This window comes from Suricata suricatta, chromosome 14 (genome assembly GCF_006229205.1).
Source record: "Suricata suricatta isolate VVHF042 chromosome 14, meerkat_22Aug2017_6uvM2_HiC, whole genome shotgun sequence".
NCBI lineage: Eukaryota > Metazoa > Chordata > Mammalia > Carnivora > Herpestidae > Suricata > Suricata suricatta.
The window spans coordinates 51,139,585-51,164,898 of NC_043713.1; the positions used below are offsets into that span (position 1 = coordinate 51,139,585).

Genomic DNA, 25,314 nt, shown 5'->3' on the forward strand with positions numbered 1-25,314 from the left:
TATACTATCATAAATTAGTTTTTCTCTGAGTTTCTTCTAATTAAGACTATTTGTAAGCCACTGTAGAGCTGTATCAGTCCTTCTCTAATACCAGGGTACAAGTTACTTGCTAACTGTACTTAGATTTACATAGTATAAGCCCTTACTACTGGTAGAAATTTGAAATATTTGTATCATTTCCTTCTGAATCAGAGAAATTTGGTGTACTATTACATATTACGTACACTGAAAGATTAAATTTATGCCTCAAATTGTATTGGAAGCCAAAAGGCTGCCATTGTCAATATTTTGAGTCTGTCATTTAAGTATGTTTCTAAGTGTAGCTGTAATCTGATAGAAGTAGGCTTTAAAAGAAAAGTGTTAAATGTAGCTATCATTCTCTGACTTCTTTTTAAGTCTTTTTCCTTTGTTGCCTGTAAATGTACATACTTTAAGATAATTGAAATCAGAATGTAAAAAGGTTTTTTTCTGCTTTCTTCTTAACATTTTAGTATTATTGCTTATACATATTGTTAAGTTACCCTATCCCATTTATAACAGCTATGATTGCTACTAAAATTTTTCATGACTCTGAATTATTTTTATAGGTAATGGGGGAAAGGTGTTAGTTCCAACATTTTTCTAAAAATTTCTTAAAATAATATTTTTTATATTTATTTTTTAAAGTTTGTTTCTTTCATTTTATTAAAGGAAAGAGAAACCAGGCTTTGGAAAGTTGAGTATAAACAAACCCACATCTGAAAGAAAAGTCTCTGTGTTTGGTAAAAGGTAATGATTTTTTTTTAATTAGTTCTGATGAAGGGTTCTCAAAAAATTAGATGGCATGGTCCCTTACAAAAGAAAGTTATAACCTAGCTTTCTTCTGTTTTAAATGGTTAAATGCTTTAGATAGCACTAAGAAATATATCAGCACATTCAGACCACTGTTCAATATTAAAAGTGAGTAGTTGATTGAAAATCCTATATCTAGCTTTCAAATAGAATGGAATCATAGCATTTTAAAATTAAGAGGAGCCATCATCTAGTTTGACTTTTTAGTCCCTTTTTTTATACTCCTCAATATTAAGGCTCTTGAGAGATAAATGTTTGTTACCTTATGAGAAGTTTATTTATTTTGAGAGAGAAGAAGAAAGCATGTGCCCATCTGCAGGGGGAGGAGCAGAGAGAGAGAGAGAGAATCCCAAGCAGGCTTGTGCAGAGCCTGAGGCAGGACTCAAACTAATGAACCATGAGATCATGACCTGAGCTGAAATCAAGATGCTTAAACCAACTGAGCTGCCCAGGTGCCCCTTAAGACATTTTTGTAATGTAACTTTTCTCTTGGTGGTGAACTTCAGAGATAATGATGATAATTATTATAAAATTAACTCTCTTAATCCTCAGAACTGCCCTATGAATAGATATTTTTACAGATAAGAAAATTGAAGAAGAGAGAGCTTATTTACTCAAGTTCATAGAACTAATAATAGAGACAGAATTTGAAACCACAACTCTGGTTCTAGACACTAAGTTCTTGAGCTATAAATTGAATGATACAGTATTTTGATTGGTTGAGGAATTCTCTTATAATTAAAAAAAATATCTAAGGGTGCTATTTTGTGTAGAATAAAAGCTGAGTCTGGGGTACCTGGGTGGCTCAGTCTGTTAGTCATTCGACTCTTTATCTCATCTCAGGTCTTGATCTCAGGGTCATGAGTTCAAGCCCTGTGCTGGGCTCCACACTGGGCATGGAACCTACTTTAAAAAAAAAAAAAGAGAGAGAGAGAGAGAACAAGAGCCAAGTCTATACACGTATTCTTTTATGGTTAAAAAAATTGAATTAAAGATTAAGTAATAGCAAGAGCTCCAGGGTAGCTCAGCCGGTTAATCATCCGACTTCAGCTCAGGTCATGATCTCGCGGTTTGGTTCATGAGTTTGAGCCCCGCATCAGGCTCTGTGCTAACAGCTCAGAGCCTGGAGTGTGCTTCTGATTCTGTGTCTCCCTCTCTCTCTCTCTGCCCCTCCTCCACTCACACTCTGTCTTTCTCTGTCTCTCAAAATGGAATAAATGTTTAAAAAAATTTTTTTAAAGATGAATAATAGCAATATGTAAAAAAAGTGGTTTTCAAATTAGCAAATTGTCAGGAGGAAAAAAGCTAATTAATTCAGGCCCAAGATAAAGAACTTTTAGAGCCTTGTCAGGAAAGAACTTAAAAGCAGCAAGCAAACTTGAAAGGAGAAATAGAGCTTTGATGAACAGAGTTCAGGTATTATAACAATGTTCATTGCAACTCAGTTTTGTGGCATTACTTCAACAAGGAAAAGTATTATTCTAAGGATATTTAATAAACTATGGTTGTTAGCTAACTTGGACCACAAATTTAGGCAAAAGGAGCCATTATAAAGGCATAAACAAAGTTTTGTTTGGGGGAAGGGACTTAGAATGGAGCGCATATGTTGTATCCATTAATAACTAAAAAGTAGAACCATGTATATTTATGGTAAATAAAAATGAGATATATAATATTGTGTGACACAAAATATTCATGAGAAAAAGTGTGCACAACATATTTTAACATCTTAAAACCAATTTTCCCACAAGAAATGATGGCTTATGATGGGGTTGGGAGTGAAGGAGCAATGATGAAAAGCTAAAGAGGATGACAAAAGGACTTAGGTTATTGGATAGACTTAGAGAATGGTTGGTACAGAAGGTCTCGTGGACTCAAAGTTTAGATGATAATACACGTGTTAATAATGCAAAGCACCATAACTGCATTTTTCTTCCCGCCTCATTTAATACTTATCATTGTTTGCTCTTTGTTTTGAATAAGAGAAAAGATTTGAACTTTAATGTTTGATGCTGATATTAACATACAAAATCACCTTGAAATAATTTAGACTTGACGACAGAAGGAAGAGGTTTTGACTGACTATTTATGTTTCCAGAACAAGTGGACATGGATCCCGGAATAGTCAATTTGGTATATTTTCCAGTTCTGAGAAAATCAAGGACCCAAGACCACTTAATGACAAAGCATTCATTCAGCAGTGTATTCGACAACTCTGTGAGGTATTTAATGTTCTCTTAAGTATTTTCCACTAGCTTTTCTATTATCAAATGTTTGATGTTTCATAAAAATTATTGTAGTTTCTTACAGAAAATGGATATGCATATAGCGTATCCATGAAATCTCTACAAGCTCCTTCTGTTAAAGACTTCCTGAAGATCTTCACTTTTCTTTATGGCTTCCTGTGCCCTTCATATGAACTTCCTGACACGAAGTTTGAAGAAGAGGTTCCAAGAATTTTTAAAGATCTTGGGTTTGTATGTTACGTTTCTTATTAGCCTAAAGAGATTGTTAGAACACAGAGAAGAATCAAACTCCATTGATTTGTGAAGATACTGAGTTAGAGAAATCATACCTTTTAAGATGGTCACTGTGGGCAGCATATCTTAGGATAAATCTAAAAGCAAGAAAAATCAGTTTGGAGGTTATTGCTGAACTATAGGAGATGATATGATAGATCATAAGGCCTTCCAACTATTGAGGTAAAAAATAAATAGGATGGGCTAGATACCACAGATTTTATACAAGCAAAAAAGACAGGATCGAAGGTCTGAGAAAATGGGATAGGATAAAGTCAAGAAGGGCCGTGTAGAGTGAACACAGGGAAGAATGGATATGAGGGTGAGGAGTATACTCATTGGAATACATTGAATTTGAGGGAACAAACAATCTTCTAGAAGTCCAGTATACTTACTGTAAATCAAGTTCTGCAGCATTAGGGATATACGTACAAAGTAATCTACAAAGAAGAAACCAGAAAATACACAAAAATCATTTGAGAATAATATACCCAAGGTCAAAATCTTAATAAATATGTTACTTCTAAACAAGTCAAGACTCGGTATATATGTGGAATTCTTCTAATGTAACTTCTTGCTTAATTTAACCCTTATTTTCACAAAATTAACATTGTTAGCTTATTTTTTTTTCCTAATTTTTCATAGGTATCCTTTTGCATTATCCAAAAGCTCCATGTATACAGTGGGGGCCCCTCATACATGGCCTCACATTGTGGCAGCCTTGGTTTGGCTAATAGACTGCATCAAGGTATTTGATTTCTCATTTTAAAATGTATACATAGGAAAGATTTTTTTTATCCCTCAAGGTAGTCTCATTTCTCTTTAAATCTATCTTTTGCTGTTATCTCACAGACTACATCAGTTTTTATTTTTCAAAGCACATTTGATTTTAAATTCTTCAGACTGTTAATAAATGCTTCCAGGGACACCTGGGTGGCTCAGTCGGTTAAGCATCTGACTTCAGCTCAGGTCATGATCTCAGGGTTCGTGGGTTTGAGTCCCACATTGGGCTCTGTGCTGACACCTACATTAGAGCCTGGAGCCTGTTTTCGAATTCTGTGTCTCCATCTCTCTCTGACCCTCCCCTGCTCACATTCTCTCTCTCTCAAAAATAAATAAGACATTAAAAAAAATAAAAAATAAATGCTTCTAGAGATGAGAGGAAGGAAGTACCACATTGGCAAGAAAATTGTTTTCACAAAGTTTTATTAAAGCTTTTTTTAAGAGGTTAGTAGGCAATTATTTCCCCCATTATATACATAATTTGATTTTTCTCTTTTTTATTGAAATCCATATTCATTGCAGAAATTCATTGGAAAATATAGAAAAACATACACCAATAGTGATGTACCCATATTCCCCACAATTCAGAGACAGCAATTTAAAATTTTTGTTGGGCTGTAGTTTTAAAGATGGATTTTTGCTGCACAACTTATGTGGGTTTTTTTTTTAACTTTTGATATATATTGGCAAATTTCCCTTCAGAAAACTTGCACTAGCTAAAAGCTCCTCAACAGTGTGTGAGCATATACATTTTCCCACACTGTTTACATCATTGTTTTAAAATCTTTACCATTTGAGAGGTGGAAAAAAGCTTGTTTAATGTATATATTATTAACACAATTATGTTTTTCTATGATTTCTCATTGATTTTCTTGTGTGTGCTTTCTTGGCCTATTTTATATTTCTTTTTTGTTTTTGCTTTTGCTATTTGAACCTTTCTATATTAAACTCTTTATCGATATTTTTAATGAGCACATGAGAAGCAAAACCACCACCTTTTCATATTTGCTATTTTTGTTTTCAACTTGAACATTTTTCACATTTATTACAACTGCCTATTTGTGTCTTTTGCCATTTTTCTCTTTTCTTATTGATTTGTAGGAGCACCATTTTGTACATCAAAAACCGTCAGATTCGGGAAATCAACTCTTGTAGATATGGTGTAAATATTATTTTCCTTTTTTCCTTTGATTTATTTGCTGCATTTTGACTGTTGAGAAAAATAAATTTTTATCTAGTATAAGTCAGTTTCTTCCTTTTATAGCTTCTGAGTTTTCTCGGTTTTTTTAGTGCTTAGAATCCTTAAAACTAATACTGTCTCCCTGGCATTCTCTTGGCTTTCAGCAATCCCTTAACAAAATATAGGCAGGCACTGTATGGATGGATTTTGACCCAGAAGACATCTCAGTATTTTCAGCACCACCATCATCAAGATAGTAGAAATCCAATACTATAGCCTATTAATACAACTCACATTTTATTGAACTTTATATATAACATTTGTGCAGTTTGTCTATTCTCAGTGATATGCAGTTTGTCTGTTCGCACCACCAAATACTTGTATTGTCAAAAGAACACTTTACCCCTGTTTGACTAAGCAGCTTATGTCATGCTTATGTAGTTGGGAGATAGCATTTTCACAGTGATGGAGGAGTCTGTGGAATACCTGCATTGACTTCTGTTGGGGAGAGACCTCTTGAGATATCTCCAAGTGTGTTATATAGGTTTAAATCCCCTCCTTCCTATTGATTTGCTTGAGGTGGTAGAATTGAACACTATAACAATGTTAGTGGCTAACATTGTTAGCTAACAAATGATTATAGGCCTCTTGTTCTAATTATCTTTCTTTAAGAATCCTAGCCAGACTTAGGATGGCCTCCTTTAGTCTCTGATTTTTAAAAAAAAAAAAAAAAATTCTACTTTTTTTTTCTTTGCTTTTATCATTTCTTTGTATTTAAATAAATATCTTGATAAGATAGCTTGAAATTGGGAAGTATAATGCCTCCCACATTGTTCTTTCTCAGGATTGTTCAGGGTTTCACAGAATCATCTTCTATAATTCTACATAAATTTTAGAATTGTTTCTCTACCCCAGTAAAAAACAATGTCATTGGAATTTTGAAAGAGATTGCAGTGATCTGTAGATTATAGATACCTTTTGATAGTAAGGACATTTTAGCAATATTAATTTTTCCAGTCCATGAACACAGGATTATCTTTTATTTCTGTCCTCAACTTCTTTCATTGTGCCCTATAGTTTTCAGCACAGAGATCTTTCACTTTGCTATTTAAATTTATTCCTAATTATTTCATTGTTCTGATGCTATTATAAATGGTGTAGGTTTTTTTTCAGATAATTTGTCATTAATGTATAGAACTGCTACTGAGTTTTGTATTTTAATATTATGTCCTGCAACATTATTGAATTCATTGATTAGGTCTAACAGTTCTTTATGGAGTCTTCAGGATTTTATGTATATAAAATCATGTCATCTACAAATAGAGATAATTTTACTTATTCCTTTTCAATTCTAAAGCCTTTTATTGTTTCATTTTCTTGGCTAGAACTTCCAGTACTAAGTTGAATAGAAGTGGTTGACAGTGGGCACATTTGTCTTATTTCTGACCTTAGTGGAAAACTTTGAACCTTTTACCATTGAGTATGATGTTAGCTGTGGGCTTTTCACATATACCCTTTATTATGTTGAGGTACAATTCTTCTATAACTAATTTGTTGAGTTTTATCATGAACAGATGTTAAATTTTGTCAAATATGATCTCCATTTGCTAAGATTATATGATTTTTTTCATTCCTTCTATTAATGAGATGTATCACATTTATTGATTTGTATACATTGAACCATCCTTGTATCCTGCAATAAATCCCACTTGATGATGATGAGATCCCCTTAATGTACTGTTAAATTTGGTTCATTATTGCTTTATGGAGAATTTTGCATCTATATTCAGGAGGGATATTGGCCTGTTTTCTTATGGTGTCCTCATCTGGCTTTGGTATCAGTGTTATGCTGACCTTATAAAATAAGTTTGGGATTGTTCCCTATCATTCAAAAGATTCTAAGGATTAGTATTAATACTTTAAATGTTTGGTAAATTTCAACAGTGAATTCATCTGTACTTAGACTTTTCTTTATTGGGAAATTGTAGATTACTGATTCATTCTAATAATTGATCTGTTTTCCTGTTCAGATATTCTGTTTTCTGATTCAGTCTTGGTAGATTGTAAGATTATAAGAATTTGTCCGTCGTCTTCTATGTTGTTAAGTTTGTTGGCATATGGTTGTTCATAGTAGCCTTTTATGATCCGTTGTATTTCTGTAGTACCAATATTAATATCTCCTCTTTTATTTGTAATTTTGTTGGTTTGAGTGTTCATCTCTTTTTTCTTTGGTTAGTCTAGCTTAAAGGTTTGTTGATTTTGTTTATCTTTTCAAAGAACCAACTCAGTTTTATTAATCTTTTCTATTGTTCTTTTTTCTCAGTTTCCTTTGTTTCTACTCTAATCTTTGTTGTTCCTTTTCTTCTACTAACTTTGAATTTCTTTTGTTCTTCTCTTTCTAGTTCCCTGAGGTGTATAAAGCTAGGTTTTTTTGGGGGGGATCTGTTTTCTTGATATAATGCATATATAAGTATAAATTTTCCTTTTAAAATTGCTTCTGCTACATCCCATAAGTTTGGTAGGTTGTGTTTCCATTTTCATTTGTCTCAAGATGTTTTTTCATTTCTCCTTTAATTTCTTCTTTGATAGAAGTTCAGGAAAGTGATGTTGAGCTTCCATGTACTCATGACTTTTCCAGTTTTTCTCCTATTTTTGATTTCTAGCTTCATACCTAGAGAAGATACTTGGTGTGATACCTGATCATACTAAGACTTGTTTTGTAACCTAAGATATTCTCTCCCAGAAAATTTTCCTTGTACTCATGAGAAGAATGTATATTTTGTTATTGTTGGATAGAATGTTTTGTATGTGTCTATTGAGTCCCATTGGTCTGTAGAGTTTTCAAATTGCTGTTTACTTATTCTCTGTCTGGATCATCTCTTCATTGCTAAGAGTGTAGTATTAAAGGCTCCAACTATTGTATTGCTGTTATTTCTCCTTTTAGTTTGTCAGTATTTGCTTTATATATTTAGGTGCTCCAATGTTGTTTGCATAAATATTTACAAATGTTTTATCTTTTTTAAATGATTTATTTATTTTGAGAGAGAGAAAGGGAGTGCACAAGTTGGGGTGGGGGCACAGAGGGAGGAAGAGAGAAAATCCCAAGCAGAGTCCACACTGTTAGCCCACCAGGGGGCTTGATCTCATGAACCGTGAGATCAGGTCCTAAGCCAAAATCAGTTGGGTGCTTAACCAACTGAGCCACCTAGGCATCCCATCCAGTGTTTTATCTTCTTAATGAATTGACCTTTTTGTCATTATTTAATGGCTTTCACTGTCTCTTTTTACCAATTTTACTTTAAAGTCCATTTTGTCTGGTACATCTTTTTTCATCCCTTCACTTTCAGTCTGTGTCTCTAAAACAAAACTGAGTCTCTTGTAGGCAGCATATGTTTGAATCCTATTTTTTGTCCATTCAGTCATTCTATGTATTTTGATCAGAAAATTTAATCCATTTACATTTAAAGTAATTCTTGGTCAGGGGTGTCTGGGTGGCTGAGTCAGTTGAGCACCCAACTTCGGTCAGGTCATGATCTCATAGTCTGTGAGTTCAAGCCCCACATCAGGCTCTGTGCTGATAGCTCAGAGCTTAGAGCCTGCTTCAGATTCTGTGTCTCCCTCTCTCTCTGACCCTCCCTTCCTGACACACTCTCTCTCTTACTCTCTCTCTCTCAAAAATAAACAAATGTTAAAAATAAAATAAATATTTAGGTAATTATTGGTGGGTAAGGACCTATTGCCATTTTTTTAAATTGTTTTCTCACTGTTTTATAGGTCTATTGTTCTGCTTGATTTTTATTCTATCTTCTGTTGCAATTTGATCTTTGGTATCAGCATACTTTGATTTATCATTTTTTATATGTCTACTTTGTGTTTTTTCCATGTGGTTATCATAAGACCTACATGAAATATCTTTAAAACCATATCATTCTATTTTAAAGTGACGATTTCAATAACTTCATTAACTTTATACTTTGACTTCTGTTACATTTTAGATTATTGATGTTATAGTTTACATACTTTTTATATTGTTTCCACTAACAGATTATTTTAGTTATGGTTCTTTTTAACACATTTGTTTTTTAACTATTAAATTAAAGTTGTACGTGAATTATGCACTACCATAGTAAAAAACCAGACTTTGTATATTTATCATAACCGGTGAGTTTTACACTACCTTCATGTGTTTTTACAATATTAATTAGCATCTTTTTACTCTACTCAAAGAACTCCCTTTAGCATTTCTTGTAATTCTTTAGCAGATCTTGTGGTGAACTACCTCAGCTTTTATTTTATTTTATTTTATTTTTTTAATGTTTTATTTATTTTTGATACAGAGAGAGACAGAGCATGAGAGGGGAAGGGGCAGAGAGAGAAGGAGACACAGAACCAGAAGCAGGCTCCAGGCTCTGAGCTAGCTGTCAGCACAGAGCCTGACGCGGGGCTCGAACCCACGAACGTGAGATCTGACCTGAGGCGAAGTCAGAGGCTTAACCGACTGAGCCACCCAGGCGCCCCTTGGCTTTTATTTTAGAAAGTCTATATCTCTCCTTCATTTTTGAAGGACCGTTTGCCAAATACAGTCTTTGGGGTTGACGGGTTTTTTTCCTTTCAAAATTTTGAATATACCATCCTATTCTTTCCTAGCCTAAAAAATTTCTATTGAGAATTCTATCAATAGTCTTATGGAGTTTTCCTTGTATATAACTTCTTCTTTTTTCTTGCTGCTTTCAAAATTCTTTGTCTTGATTTTTTACAATGTAATTATATGTCTCAACAGAGCCCAAATTGGGTTCAGCCTGTTTGGGGTCCTTTGAACTTCATGGATCTGAATGTCCATTTCTCTTCCTGGGTTTGGGAAGTTTTCATCTCTTAATTCTTTAAATATACTTTTTGGTGGGGCGTTTGGGTGGCTTAGTCCAGTAAGTGTCCAACTCGATTTCGGCTCAGGTCATGATCTCACAGTTCATGAGTTCAAGCCCCACATTGGGCTCTGTGCTGGCAGCATGGAGCCTGCTTGGGATTCTCTCTCTTTCTCCCTCTCTTGCTGCCCCTCCCCCACTCACTGTCTCTGTCTCTCTGAAAATAAACTTTGAAAACAATTTTTTAAATAAATCAAAATAAATATACTTTCTGTCCCTTTCTCTTTTCTCCTTTTGAGATTCCATTCCCATAATGTACATATTATATCTTTTGATGATAACCCATAAGTCCCATTGTCTTTTTTCACTTTTATTTTTATCCTTTTTTCTCTCTGCTTCTCTTACTGGATCATTTCAAATGTCCTGTCTTCTGGCCCACTGATTCATTCTTCTGCATGGTCAACTCTGATTTGAAACTCTATTTAATTCTTTATATCAGGTTTTTTTCTGCTATAATTTATTTGATTTTTTTTGATAGTTTTTGTTTCTTTAATGAATTTCTTGCTTTGTTCTTGCATTGTTTTTCTTTTTGAAAAAATGTTTATTTTGAGAGAGAGAGAGAGTGCAGGGAAGGGATAGAGAGAGAGAAAGAGAGAATCTTAATCAGACTCAGTGCTGCCAATGCAGAGCCCAACACAGAGTTCAAACTCATGAACCACAAGATCATGATCCAAGGCAAAACCAAGAGCTTAACCGACTGAGCCACCCAGTGCCCCTCATGCATCAGTTTTCTAATTTTATTTAGTTGGCTGTGTATTCTTATAGTTTACTAATCCACTTTCAGAGGATTATTCTGAATTAGTTCATAGATTCCATTTCTTTAGGATCAGTTATTAGAGTTTTATTTGTTTCCTTTGGTCATGCTATGTTTACCTTATTTTTCATGATCCTTGATTCCTTGTGATGTTACTTGCACATCTCAGTAAGTGGTCTCTTCTTCCACACTTGAAAGGATCTTTTGGCAGAGACAATTCTTCACCAATCAGCTCAGATTGGGTTTGTAGATGTGTCTGCTGGTAATGTACTTGGGCACATCGGCCTTATATCAAGGTCTGTTTTTGGGAAAGGTCACTGTCCAAGCTCTGAGGTTAGGGGAGAGGGGAGTGCTGCTGTCTGAGAAAAATTTCGTGGATTCAGTAGTCAGGCTTCCTAGGTAGTTGGGACTAGCTACCATACTCAGCAGTAGGCAGTGCTATAAATTAGCTTTCCTGCCCTGGCAGCCCCAAAGCCTCCATAGCTTGTTTGGGATCTGAAACCAATGTGTATGTGTTGAACTACCGGACAGAAGAGGCCACCACCAATTTTGCTCTACATACAAGGAAGGCCATGAGCTATGCCTTCAGGTGGGCTGAAGATTGTAAAAAGCATTGGGCAAGGCTGCAATTTAGATTCCGTGCCTAAGAGGGAACCCCCATATATGCCCCCAAATTGGAAAGATTGGGACCCCAATCTTGTTTGGGAATCAAACTAGGCAGAACTGTACCCAAACTCCTGGCCTAAAAGGCCACCATCCCAGCCCTGCAGGTGGTAGGGCCACCAGCCAGATTCTCTACTCCAGTGCCACTATAATCAGAGTTACAAAGTGAGCTACACATACTCCCAGGTGCTCTGGTTCGGTTTTCTAGTCAAGTGGAACTGGAGGCTGTATTCGGTTTTAGACAGCACTATAAATCATCTTCCCTGTCCCACTGGGACTTCAGACCAGGCCTTATGGCTGGCAAGTCTTTTTGGGAATCAAATCAGAAAACATTGCATGGTCAGCTCCCCAAATAATAGGGCCACCGAGCAGGATGCTGCTATAATCTGGGCTAGTGGGTAGGCTACTGAGATTCCTATGAGCTCTGGTTAACAGTTGGAGGCTGTAATCATCATTGGGCAGGGCTGTGGGTTAGATTCCCTACCAGAGTAGAAGAAGGCAGAACAGACCCCAGGGCTGGCAGGATTCTTCCTGGGGAGCTAATGAGGCAAACCTTTGCACCAAACTTTGGCAGACTAGGTTGCTCGCTTGGCTCTGCAGATGAACAGAGCCCCAGCCAAGCTCTCTTTACCTGCTCCTGAGCTAGGCAGTTATCTAGGTGCTCCAGCTAGGCTTTCAGTTTGGCCAGGGTCAGAAGCTACACTAGCAGTAGGTAGGTTGTGAATAAGTTCCCTGCCTGGGCGGAGCAGAACAACAGACCCCAAAAGTTCTTTGTGGTGTTCACTTAAGCCAACTCGTGCCCCAAGTTTCATGTCTAAATGAAGTCTCCAGCTTCCTCTGTGGATGATCAATTCTGCCTTTCAGGCTCTTAATTCTAGTGTTTATGAGCTAAGCAGCTTTTCAGGTGTCCCAGATAGGCTTTCTTGTCAGATGGGGCTAGGAACTACACTGAGCAGTGATTGGGGCTACAGATTAACTCCCCTGTGTGGACAGAGTCGTTTGTGCCTGTATGAGGATCTGTTTGAACTTTACAGAGTATCAAGAATATTCACATTGACCTTTGACATGGTAACACTGTTTTTATCTACCTGGATGACACGGTAGAAGATTCTGTTCTTAATCTTGGGCTCTGCCCTACATGTTTTGCAGATTTAGTTAAATCTGATTGTCACTTGAGACCTTTTCAAAGAAGTAAAGGATGAGTTGATAGAGTTCACCTGCATCCACATTAGATATACAAAAAGCCTTATGAGTGCCTTTGGAATAGGAAAGGAGTAGATATGGCCAGCAGCTCTGGGCTAAGAACAACATTCTCGCTCAGGAACCTGGTATGTTAAGTCCTAAGATAAGAAAAGTTAATGAAATATTTTTAGCAGAAACCACATTCTTTACATTTCTAATGCATAGTCCATTTCTTAGTTGCTTAGTGTGCATTATATACTTTATAGTAGTTTATGTTTTCTAGAGTTATTTCATGTTTGAAAGGTTATATTTTTAAAACAATTTATAGGGGTACCTAGATGGCTCAGTCAGTTAAGTGTCCAACTCTTTATTTTAGCTCAAGTAATGATCTCAGGCTCAAGGTATCCAGCCCCGCACTGAGCTCTGCCTGCTTAAGATTCTCACTCTCCCTCTTCCTGCTCATTTGCTCACTCACTCTCAAAAAAAAAAGTTTATAAAAAACAGTGTCCAAAATGGAATTTCTTTGCCTTCAAAACCTTTAGCCATTTTCCTTTTAGCTTATCAATTATAAATATCTGAATGTTTTGCTATAATGTATTATCTGTTATCACTTTCAAGCTTAAACAATTGTGTTTCTGAAGATTTTGTAATCAATTTGAAGTTTATATTTGTACATAATGGAGTCTATTGATGAAATTTAAGCACCAAACTTGAATTCATAATCTTTTGGGTTCACCTTTTATGTGGTAGGCTTTTTTTTTTTAGATTCTCAGAGTTGCATTATAATGTATGTATATACTTTCAATGGATTAATAGCAGCATAAAGATCAGCATATTTTATAGAACTATTTATGGAATCCTTTTTTAATCCTAATGGATTTAGTACTAAAATATCAAAAGGATTATATTTTAAGGCTCAATAAAATAACATCCAGAGACTTTCACTCATGAAGTAATTTAAATCCTTCTAAAAATGACACTAAAATTTGTCAAAACCTGATGAAAGCTATGTGTTTCTCTCATACATTTTATCAACTTTAATATGTTGCTTGTGTACTTACTAGTTACATACTGCCATGAAAGAAAGCTCACCGTTATTTGATGACGGGCAGTCTTGGGGAGAAGAAACTGAAGATGGAATTATGCATAATAAGGTACCACAAACATGAGAATTATCTTGGTATTATTAACTGTGTCACTATTGAAATTAGTGTTGTCTTTTGTATAGATTGTGTTTTTGCTTCCTGAAAAACTTCTAAAACTGATACTTTATTTAATGTGAATAGAGGGGTGCCTAGGTGGCTCGGTCATGATCTCACGGTTTGTGAGTTTGAGCCCCACATTGGATCCCTTCAGAGCCCACTTTGGATTCTCTGTCTCCCTCCCCCTCCACTTCCCCCTCTCCCCAGTCCTTCCTTGCTTAAGTACTCTCTCTCAAAAATAAACATTTATAAATAAATAATAAGCAAACAAACATATTAATAGATTTACTCTTGAAATCAAATTGTAATTTCTTTAAACTAAGTAGGCATAAAAATTTCAAATGTTGAGGCACCTGGGTGGCTGAGTCAGTTAAGCATCAGACTTTGGCTATGGTCATGATTTCCAGGTTTGTGAGTTCAAGCACCACATTGGGGCTGTCAGCTCAGAGCCTGCTTTGGATCCTCTGTCTCCCTCTTTCTGCCCCTTCCTGGCTCATAATTGCTCACTCTCTTTCTCAAAAACAAACACTAAAAAAAAAAAAGAAAATGCGAGGAAAGTGGAATAAATCATAACATTATTTTATGTATAGATGTAATATTTCTTCCTCTATCTTTTAGAATGAAGATATCAATACTGACAACATAAGTCTAATATAATTCTTTGTCAATACAAAACATAGTCTTTGAGACTTAAAATATTACATTGTAGGTTTTTTGTTTGTTTTGTTTTGGCCGTTTTAGTTAAGCATATTACTACTTAGATCTGAGTTAGCACTTTGAAAAGAGAGTGAGATAAAAGTAAACAGATGATCTAAATTAGTTCCCAAACCATACTTTATTGGAGCCTGAACTATGTAACTAACCCACCCTCTTTCCTAAAATAAGCAAATTTACATGTTAAATAGAGCAGACACCAACTCCAAGGAATAGTTTATAATATTGAAATTAACCATTAATGTGCCATAGTACATATAAAAGATCATTCACCATGCAGGTCCCTAAGAAAAAAAACTATTTTCTGTTTCTAATTCTAATCTACACTCTTTCAAGCATTTGACTTGAAAAGAAAGTGGCAAGAACTTTAGCTTCATCTTTTATCTCTACCTGGGAAATAGTTCAAAGAGGTATCATAGAGGTTTTTGTGGGGTTTTTTTTGCTTTTAGGTTTTTTTTAGACAGAGAGTAAGCATGCCTTTTACTACTTCAGCAATGACCCCTGGGGTAAAGCAGTTAGGAAGCCTTTGGTCCTACTCTTGAGAGAACTTTCCTTCTCTGTTGCAATATGTGTACTGGACTCGATTTATTTGTACCTCAGTTTTCAAGCCAAATATAATTACAACGTTGATTAAATATTAACTTTTTTACATTTATCCTAAAGGTTAAACAAGTAAAAAATTATTCTTGCTATTTTAGCTATTATTTCAGATGACAATATACAATCAGCACGTGGAAAGAGCTGTTTTTAATTAAAAAGGGTTATCAAAATATCCAGTTTCACCAGATTCTTGGCCTCAGCTTTGTAGATCCAAAAACTCAGTTTGTTTCTGGCAGAGCATTTGACTGCAGAAATTAAATTTGTTTTTTTAATCTGTAAAATCAAAATTGACCAAACTTAAAAAACTGATTTCATTCTCACCAAATTCACAAGAGACTGATCTGAAATAGAATGAAAATTTATTAATTTATCATCAGTGGTATACCTTTCCAGTTAGAAGAATGCTCATACTGCTTATTCAGGGTGTCCTTTTCGTATCAACCAACTAATATGAACGTTTCTTAGTTAGCAGAGAATTGGCACAAAGGGAATTGGTTTGTCCTGAGGGAGATTTCTTTCGTCTAGGGGTTGGAAAATTCTGATCAGTCATCCTCACCTCCTAACAAAGTATGCATCTTCAAAGTGACCAAAACACTACATAGCTACAAACTATAGTGTTACTTTCTCTTGGATAAATATTAAGAATGCTAGTTTTCTACTGTTTAGATCTCTACTAACCATCCACTTTTGAGACTGAAATAACAATATTATAGCTTTCATTCTGGTTTTCACAGCTAGACTTTGTCAGTTTAATTGGACTTACGTGATCCTCAATTAACTTTTTCGTAAGATTCATTTATAGGTATGATCTACCCCTAAAGATAAATGTGTATTTTATGTTGAATTGTGGTTTTTAATATTTTTTTATTTATTGAGAGAGAGAGACAGAGCATGAGCAGGGGAGAGGCAAAGAGAAAATGAGACACAGTATCAGAAGCAGGCTCCAAGCTCTGAGCTATCAGCACAGAGCCTGACTCGGGGCTCTAACCCACAAACCATGAGACATGACTTAAGCCGAAGTCGGACACTTAACCAACTGAGCCACTCGGGCTCCCTAAACTATGTTTATTAATAAGCTTCCTCATTTGACCTCAAAATTCTGAAGGTATGGTTTCTTTACTGTTTACTAAATATCACTGTTATCCAAATATAAGTATTATTATCATTCTCATTCACATCAGAAACAGCAGACTGAGCAAGTCTTTGCAACATAATTATATCCTAGGTTTGTGTCTCACTTATATGAGTTCATATAACTACTTAGTATTCTTGACTTTTATTTTTTTAATTCAATTTTAAATTCCCACTTAGAAAAACAAAACACACTAAATAGAGAATAATGGCTTTGTTTTTAAATCTGCTTAACCCAATCAGTTGTTTTTGGATTACACTATAAAATGCTATGAGAGTTTCATGACTGGTGCCGACAGCTTTGAAGAGATGAATACAGAGTTGCAGTCAAAGCTGAGTAAGTGTTCCCATTCCCAGTATGCATGCTTTTAGTCGTATATTAAACTCTGTTCATGGAATGAACACTCATTGTTTATATGAGCTACTCTAAATTTGTTTGGATGCCTACTGATTTTTGTCTTCATTGTTTCTTTGATGGAGAAAAGTGAGAGTTAAGCAGGAGGAAGGCTGATGTTAGAATCAGACCTGAGGGCAAACCTCTTCCTGGCTATGTGACCTTAACAAATTAATTAACCTCTCTGACAAAGTTTTGCAAGATTAGGTGGCCATGTACATAAAGTATCAAACACACTGCCAGGAACACAGAAGATAATCACCAAATGTTATTCCTGTGATATACCTATAATATTCTTGCTTTAGTGTTTGAGAAATTAAAATTAATGGGCCATAATATTTCCAAAGAAAGAAATCCTTTATTTTTCTACTTTGCGATAATCTAGTGACATTCAGTATTTACTAGTTAACTCTAAAATGTTCCAGAGGTTATTATTTTACATTGTTTTCCTTTTATTGACATAGTCTTATATATGAAATAGAGTGATGAGTAAAATAGATAAATTTACGATGTATAAAGCTATTTCTCCAATGGAATCAATCCAAATAAGAGAATATCACCTTGCCACTATTGGCAGAAAATGTGAAAGCATTTCCTTTATGTTTCCATGGGATGTATCTTGTTGACATAACAGGACAACTTCAACTTGTCCAACATAAGAAAGGGAGCAAGGTAAATGATGTTTCGTTTTAAAAGAAGAAAAGTTACAGAGATATAATAAAAAGCATTTAGTGAATTATTTGGTATTTCTTTTTATAATTAGTTATGCCAATTAATAGTATTCATTTATTCAAACAGTATTTATTGTATGCTTACAGTGAGCAAGCCAACATTTAGGCACTGAGGATACAGTAATGAATAAGAGACAGAAAAATCCCTGCTCTGTGAGGTTACCTCTAATAGAGACAATAATCAAATAACTATAACCAAAGGGTGATAAGTGCTATGAAGAAAAATAAAGCAAGGTAAGGGGATAGACAGTGTAGTGAAGGGAAAGGTTTGCTATTTTAGAGGGTACTATATCCTTCACTGGTAGTGTTTTGAGCAGACCAGAAGGAAGTGAGGGAGAAAGCAATGGTAAAAACCTGGGGGGAATGTTTCTAGGCAGAATTGAGATCTCACTAAGTATTGGGGTTTTCTCTCCAGAGGATTTATTTAATGTAGATGCTTCAAAACTGGAATCATTAGCAGCAAAAAACAAAGCATTGAATGAACAGATTGCAAGATTGGAACAAGAAAGAGAAAAAGAACCGGTTAGTAAACATGGACTTCTGGATCTACTTAGAGAATGCCAGCTATTTCTTTCTCAAAAAAACAAATAACAAAATAAGCGTCTTAAAAGTTAATTTTTTTTTACGTAGGACAGAACTCACATGAAAACATGTTTGGTATCTCTAGAGCTTTGTTTTTCCCGTGTGATCTATCAGTCTTGTACTAATGGTGTTCAGAATATGATGAAAGAGTCTAACCTACTTACATAAGACCAGAAATATCTTTTGAACAAGGTCCCCATATTACACACCTCTAGGGAACGCTATTTACAAGAAGCCCTGAGTTATGAAGCTAATGAAAAGGGAATGGTGATAAGTGGGCTATATAATACATTCTTAGGGCTTTCTAAAAGCTAAATGATAATATCCTGATATCTAATTTTATTTTGTATATTATATTACTGAACTATCTAGACAGTTCTGTAAAATATCAGATTTTAAATGTTTGTGCTTTTTCATTCTGGCCCTTGACTTTTTGTATCCCAAACTGACTTCCTGAAAAGTATATCTTAATTAGGTAGTAATGCCAAAGTTTCCTTTTAGTTCTTTTGACTTCCTCTAAATGTGAAAGGAAAATGTAATATATTTTAAGATGAATTTAAATAATATTGTGTCACTTTAAAGTATGGAATGGTTATCAATAAGAATAATATGTTCTTTTCTTTAAGAATCGCCTAGAGTCATTGAGAAAACTGAAAACTTCTTTACAAGCAGATGTTCAAAAATATCAGGCATACATGAGCAATTTGGAGTCTCATTCAGCCATTCTTGACCAGAAATTGAATGGTCTTGATGAAGAAATTTCTAGAGTAGGTAAGAACAATCAATGCTAAAAGACACTCTAACTAGAATGTGGACCTGCCTGGGGTTTATCACATAAAGAGAGAACTTTGTCATCCGTATCTTTTCTCCTTTAATGGTGAATGGGTATATCAGGCTACCAAGTTTTCAATGCCTTCTACATATATTAGTTTTCTGAGGCTGCTGTAAAAAAAAAAAAAATACCACAAATATGGTGGATTAGAACAATAGAAGTTTGTTTGTTCACAGTCCTGGAGGCTAAAAGTCCAAAACTTAACATGGCTAAGCTTCCTCCAAGTTGTCTAGGGGACTCTTCGAGCTTCTGTTATTGATGGCATTCCTGAACTTTTGGCCATGTCACTCCAGTCTCTGCCTTCATCCTCACATTGCCTCTTCTGTGCATCTGTCTCTCCTCTTCTGTTTATGTTAATTTCTGTCAGCCTCTATCTTTTAGGGGACATTTGTGGTGGCATTTAGGACCCACTAGATAATCCAGGGTAATCTCATCTCAAAATACTTAATATAATTATACCTGCAAAAAATCCTTTTCCAAATAAGGAAATGTTTACAACCTCCAGGGATTTGGACTACATATCTTTGGATGCCCATTAATCAGTCAACCTTGTATACCTTCTAACATGTTTTCAGGTGTCTGATATTTTTGAAGCAGAGGGACTTCACTTAAGGAACATATGCTGCCTGATATAAATATTTATTCTATTCTGCCTTGTAATTGTAAACCAAATTCTTTAATCTTTGCTGGCTTCAGTCTGCTACAATTGTCTTATCTTCCAACGCTGCCTCCGAGGGTACTTGACAACTTAAGCTGATTGAAAAGTAAGGTGAAAAGATGGAAGTACTACAATTCTCTGTAAGCAAAAGCCCGACTGAAGAAAGTTTGTTTATATCCTTGTGTGTTCTTTAACCTTGTTTTCATAAACACATATCAGTCATAAAACTTTAAAAATACTGTGGCACATGAATTGATTGATAGTTCTATAGTGCCAGAAAGAGCAAAGGAAGGTATCCATAAATGGGAGAGCCATTGGTTGCCAAATGAATAACTATGTGGACCTACTGTGCTATATTTCCAGGTGTTTGCCTACTTCAGTTTTATTCTTATAGGAGTTTACAGCCTGAATCTGTCCCACATAGGATTTGTGTTGATAGTCCTTAGCATATTTGATTTAATTCTTCATCTATGGGATATTGACCATCTATCAAGTCAAGGATAATATTTATCTGGGTCTTTGCTAATTCAGTCTTTTTTTTTCCAAACTCTGATTACATATATTAGATTTGCTCTAAACAAACTCTAAGTAATTTACACTTGAGCCCTAATGTTTATTCTCCATGATGACAAGAAGCCATAGACTAATTTTTTATTACAGCAATATTTGTAATTAAATCAATAATTTGCAATACTATACATTGTCTTCCTCATTGGTATTTAATCAAGACGATTTTCATACTTCCTACTTTTCTTTTGAGAATTTTTTTCCAATAATTGCAAACTGAAGAGGTGAGAGATACCTTAGCAATCTTTTACCGTTCCAGATTGACTTAGTTTAAGATAAAAATGTTTTTATCCTGAGTATTTTAACTTTTCTTGATTATTTAAAGTCATTTGTGGCCAAGAATGAAAGAGACCTATTTAAACTGTATGGATAATGTACATTGTGGATTTTGTGTGCAGATTCCTGTGATAAATGTAAAAAATTTTACTTAAACCAACTATTAATTTATTTTGAACTCAAGTTGGGGCTTTCCAAGTACAGTGCTACAACTGAATTGTAACAAAGCCAAGATCTTGATCCTGTCAGCCCTTGGGATGATTCTCTTGGCCCTTTGATCATGAACATTCTCATTCATCTGTCCCAGCCTGCTTAAAATCACTATCATATTCTTTGTAAGTTATGAATAACAAAAGGTTGGAAAACACTATTCTATATAACCCCAAGTATTTTAAGTTTGATGACTTCTCTTTCTCTTTGCATGATCATTTCCTGTTTTGTAAGTACCATTTTGCCTTAGTACAAAGTTATTTTTTATTGCAAATTTTGGTAAATAGACAAAGCAAAAACTTAACCACTATAGGTACTTAATATATGATCAAGCTACTGAAAATGTCAGTAAAATAAGAATAAAGTGATGTATTGGAATATATGTTTTTGTGGAAAATGTGTGGGTTTTCTGACTTATTGAAGAGAATCATACTGGAGTATTAAAAGCATTGAATTGAATACTGGTACATACTGCCCCTCTTAAGTGTAGTAATTCTCAATCCTAATCATTATGTGTGGGGCCATATTTTTTTTAATCTTTTATTTTGAGTTAATTTTACACTTACAAAAAAGTTACAAAATAGTACAGAGTTTCCCTGTACCATTCTTTGAGCTTCATCTAATGTTAAGAACTTTCATAACCATAGAACAATGATAAAGATGAGGAAATTAATATTGGTCTGATACTATTAACTACAGGCTTTGGATGTTGTTCTGCTTCTGTCCTTTGTGTGTCCCAGGACCCTATCCAACATCCCACGTTGCATTTCATCTTTAGCCTCTAACAATTCCTTAGTCTGTCCTTGCCTTTTATGACCTTGACCCTTTTAAAGAGTATAGCACTGAGGGCACAACTTCACTTCCATGGAAAAATAACACTTCTGTGGTAGTTTTGCCCAAAACCCATCACTTCTGTCTGATAAGGGAAAACATCAGATGAACCCATGTTGAAGGGCATTGAACAAAATACCTAATCAATGATACTTTTTGGGGAAAAAAAGGAAAGTTGAGACTCTGCTTTAATACTCTATTGGTCTCAAAATAGGGTTGGGGGACATCACTCTCTGAGGTAGGAAAATCGGATACTCAGTTGGAACTTTAACATGCAACCTTGTGAAGGAGCAGTGAGTCTTCTCTGGGATGATGAAGATCATCCTAGACAAATGGTTGAAGCCATGAATTCTCTTCTTGGCTTTCTCCTAACAGATGCCTCCCAGATGTCTTTCTTTTTTTTAAATAGTTTATTGTCAAAATGGTTTCCATATAACACCCAGTGCTCTTCCCCACAAGTGCCCTCCTCCATTACCACCACCTCCCTTCCCTCTCCCTCTCCCCCTTCAACCCTCGGTTCATTTTCAGTATTCAGTAGTCTCTCAGGTTTTGCGTCCCTCTCTCTCCCCAACTCTCTTTCCCTCTTCCCCTTCCCATGGTCCTCCATTAGGTTTCTCCTGTTCTCCTTTTAGACCTATGAGTGCAACCATATGGTATCTGTCCTTCTCCGCCTGACTTATTTCGCTTAGCATGACACCCTCTAGGTCCATCCACTTTGCCAAAAATGGCCATATGTCATTCTTTCTCATTGCCATGTAGTACTCCATTGTGTATATATACCACATCTTGATCCACTCATCAGGTGATGTACATTGCCATGTTTTTTTCATATAGCACTTTCTGAAAATCATAGCAAGCCAATAGGGAAAGAAGTTTCTAACATAAAACTTTAATTGTATTGTCTTTCACAAATGTGGAATCAAATAGAATTATCCCCTCAAAAAATAAGAGAAAAATATACATGTACATAACTTGGAAATTTAGATATCTTAACTATTAAATAATGGTATCAGTTTCTTTGTAGGAATTGAAAGCTCTTAACAAATTTGTTTTTTTCAATGCAGAACTAGAATATGAAACAATGAAACAGGAGAATACTCGCCTACAGAATATTGTTGATAACCAGAAGTACTCAGTTGCAGACATTGAGAGAATAAATCATGAAAGAAATGAATTGCAGCAGACCATTAATAAATTAACCAAAGACCTAGAGGCTGAACAACAACAACTCTGGAATGAAGAGCTAAAATATGCCAGAGGCAAAGAGGCGGTATGTCATACCATTTTCAGAGTGGCATCTCAGAGCTGACATTTGTAAAGGCCTATCCCTGTTAAGAAAAAGTAAGTGGGTAGAATAGATTGGCTAAAAAGGTAAAACTTTTTAGCATTGACGTTTTACTAAAACCCAACTCAGTAACATCCCAGTTTCTCTCAGTCAGATTTAAGGTAACCTGGATTTTTTAGCAGTGACCGAGAAATAAGCAAAAATGTCTAAGGCCATGAAAACAATTTTCATACACCTTATGCTTTTTATTGTAGAAGATGATGTGAATCAGTTCTTCCTTTACTAATTTACTATTCAAATGTTTATTTAACACCTGCTGTATATCACTTCCCACTTCCCGTGCGGGGCTTAGAAGAAGACAGACTCGACTCTCCGCTCAAGAAACATCTAATCCAATTGATATTTTTCTACCATGAGGTCAGACAGGATACTGAGGAAGCATATAGTTAGGATACCTAACCCAGATGTAGTGTGTGTTGTGTGGGGAGATGTATGAGGTGATTTTAGAAAGGCTTCCTTGAGGGGTGCCAGAGTGGCTCAGTCAGTTAGGCATCTGACTTCAATTCAAGTCACGATCTCACACTTCATGAGTTCAAACCCCATGTTGGGCTCTCTGCTGGAGAGAATACCTATACTGAATTAGGAAGTGTGAGTAAGAGTTATCTTGGCAAGGATAGGGGAGTCAGCAAACAGAAGTATAAGTGAAAGCTTAGAGAGAAAATAGCATGATGCCCTCTGCATCAGAATCTTTTCATATGGTTTGAGCTTAATAGCAAGGGATAGGGACACATAGCAAAAGGTAAAGACTCAAATAAAAAGTATGGACCAGACGATAAAGATTCTTTTCTTATCTTTATGGAAAGTTTGGACTTTATCCTGGAAGCTCCGAGAAGCTTCAGAAAGATCTCATTTTTGGTCAGATGAAAAATAGATTGGAAGGGAGAAAAATAGATAAGGATCTTTGGCAGCAATGTGGTGAGAAGTCATGAGCTGAGTTTAGTTAGTGCTAATGGCGTCAAAGAAGTGGGTGGATTCTGACTACTTAGGTAGAATGAATAGGACTTGATGAAAGAAAAGGGATGCATTCACAGTGTCTGGCTTGAGCAATGCAGCAAGCAGTAGTACCACTCACTCTGGAATAGAAATTACCAGTCAGAAATGGGGATGGTATGCTGACCTGTTGTGTCCATGGGGTGTCCAAGTGAAAATATCTAATAGTCTGTTATGAATCTGAACCTTAGCATAAACTAACATAGGTTTGCAATGTAGATTAAGTAAAAATCAGTATGTATTGTACTTGAAGCCATACGGTAGATGAATCCACCAAGGAAAAATGCATAGGAGGAAGGGAGCACCAGCATCTTGAAGTGGACGAAGGTCCCTTAAAGAGAAGCCTAAAAGAGACTGAGAACTAGTCAGAGAGGTCAAGAAGATGGAAGCTGAGAAAGGAAGAGTCAGGAAGGAATTAACATTATCAAATGCAGTAACAGGATTTAAACATTTCTGTCAGATTTAGTAACAGCAGTCACTTGTGTTCTTTACCAAAACTAAATTATTTGACTTTATTTCAATTTAATAGGTAGTACATTATCCTTTTAGCCAACATTGTTGAGAAAGTGGGCTCATTGACCATATGAATTTCTAGAAAATTAAAGTCTATCCTTATGTTTTTTGGCAGTCCCTTATAAATGTTCCATACTTCTGCCTTGCTTAGCTATGCACTCTTTTTCTCTTACTTTTTAACGTAGCTCTCAATAGACATGAACTTTTTCTTAATGATTCAGCATAATTATGGACATGATACCACTGTATTCTAAAACAGTAAGTTAACAGGTTGTCTAGGGACCAAATGTTTTCCTATCAAATAATTCCAAAGTGATCTTTTCTGCTATATACACTATTACATTCCTAAAAAAGAAGTAAGATAAGACTCTCTTTTAAGAAAAGGTAGTAAAACATGTCTTTCAGAGGATTCTCTTTTTTTTTTTTTTTTTTTAAAGGTTATTTATTTTGGGAAAGAGAAGCACAAGCTGGGAAGGGACCCAGAGAGAGGGAGAGAGAGAGAATCCTATGCAGACTCTGCACTGTAAGCACAGAGCCCAACACGGAGCTTGAACTCATGAACCTCGAGATCATGACGTAGGCCAGAATGAAGAGTCAGACACTTAACTGACCTAGCCACCCAGGTGCCCTCCCCCCACTTTTTTTTAATGGACAATAACATACAACAGAGTTTCAGAATTAAATTTTGGTTTTAAGTTGTCTACCCTAGTATTTATCAGTAGGTATAGTACTAAAATTTAGCACTTCACTGAGAAAAATTTAATCTGTTTTGCTACAACAGTGATGAGGTTTTCTATCCTACTACTTTAAGCACTTTTCTTAGAACACTATTTCTTATATATATTTACTACTCTTTGTTAAAATTTTAAAAAAATAGTTCAAAGAAAGCAGCTGTTTTTGTCCA

General features: G+C 35.3%; 2 protein-coding genes across 2 annotated transcripts in view; one reads left to right on the plus strand and one right to left on the minus strand.

Moving 5' to 3' along the window:
- The window catches only part of METTL4 (methyltransferase like 4), a 43,905-nt gene extending 40,121 nt beyond the window's left edge, over window positions 1-3,784 (minus strand). The window contains exons 1-2 of the mRNA XM_029922783.1: window positions 3,746-3,784; window positions 3,407-3,448 (exon numbers count right to left, since the gene is read on the minus strand). The gene's annotated coding sequence lies outside the window, so the exon portion shown is untranslated. The remainder of the gene's footprint in view (window positions 1-3,406; window positions 3,449-3,745) is intronic.
- NDC80 (NDC80 kinetochore complex component) overlaps window positions 1-25,314 on the plus strand; it is a 47,147-nt gene that overhangs the window by 2,408 nt on the left and 19,425 nt on the right. The window contains exons 3-11 of the mRNA XM_029922780.1: window positions 691-768; window positions 2,930-3,053; window positions 3,132-3,304; window positions 3,996-4,098; window positions 13,899-13,988; window positions 16,725-16,818; window positions 18,022-18,128; window positions 18,815-18,959; window positions 22,627-22,832. Coding sequence (XP_029778640.1) covers window positions 691-768; window positions 2,930-3,053; window positions 3,132-3,304; window positions 3,996-4,098; window positions 13,899-13,988; window positions 16,725-16,818; window positions 18,022-18,128; window positions 18,815-18,959; window positions 22,627-22,832 — 1,120 coding nt within the window. The remainder of the gene's footprint in view (window positions 1-690; window positions 769-2,929; window positions 3,054-3,131; window positions 3,305-3,995; window positions 4,099-13,898; window positions 13,989-16,724; window positions 16,819-18,021; window positions 18,129-18,814; window positions 18,960-22,626; window positions 22,833-25,314) is intronic.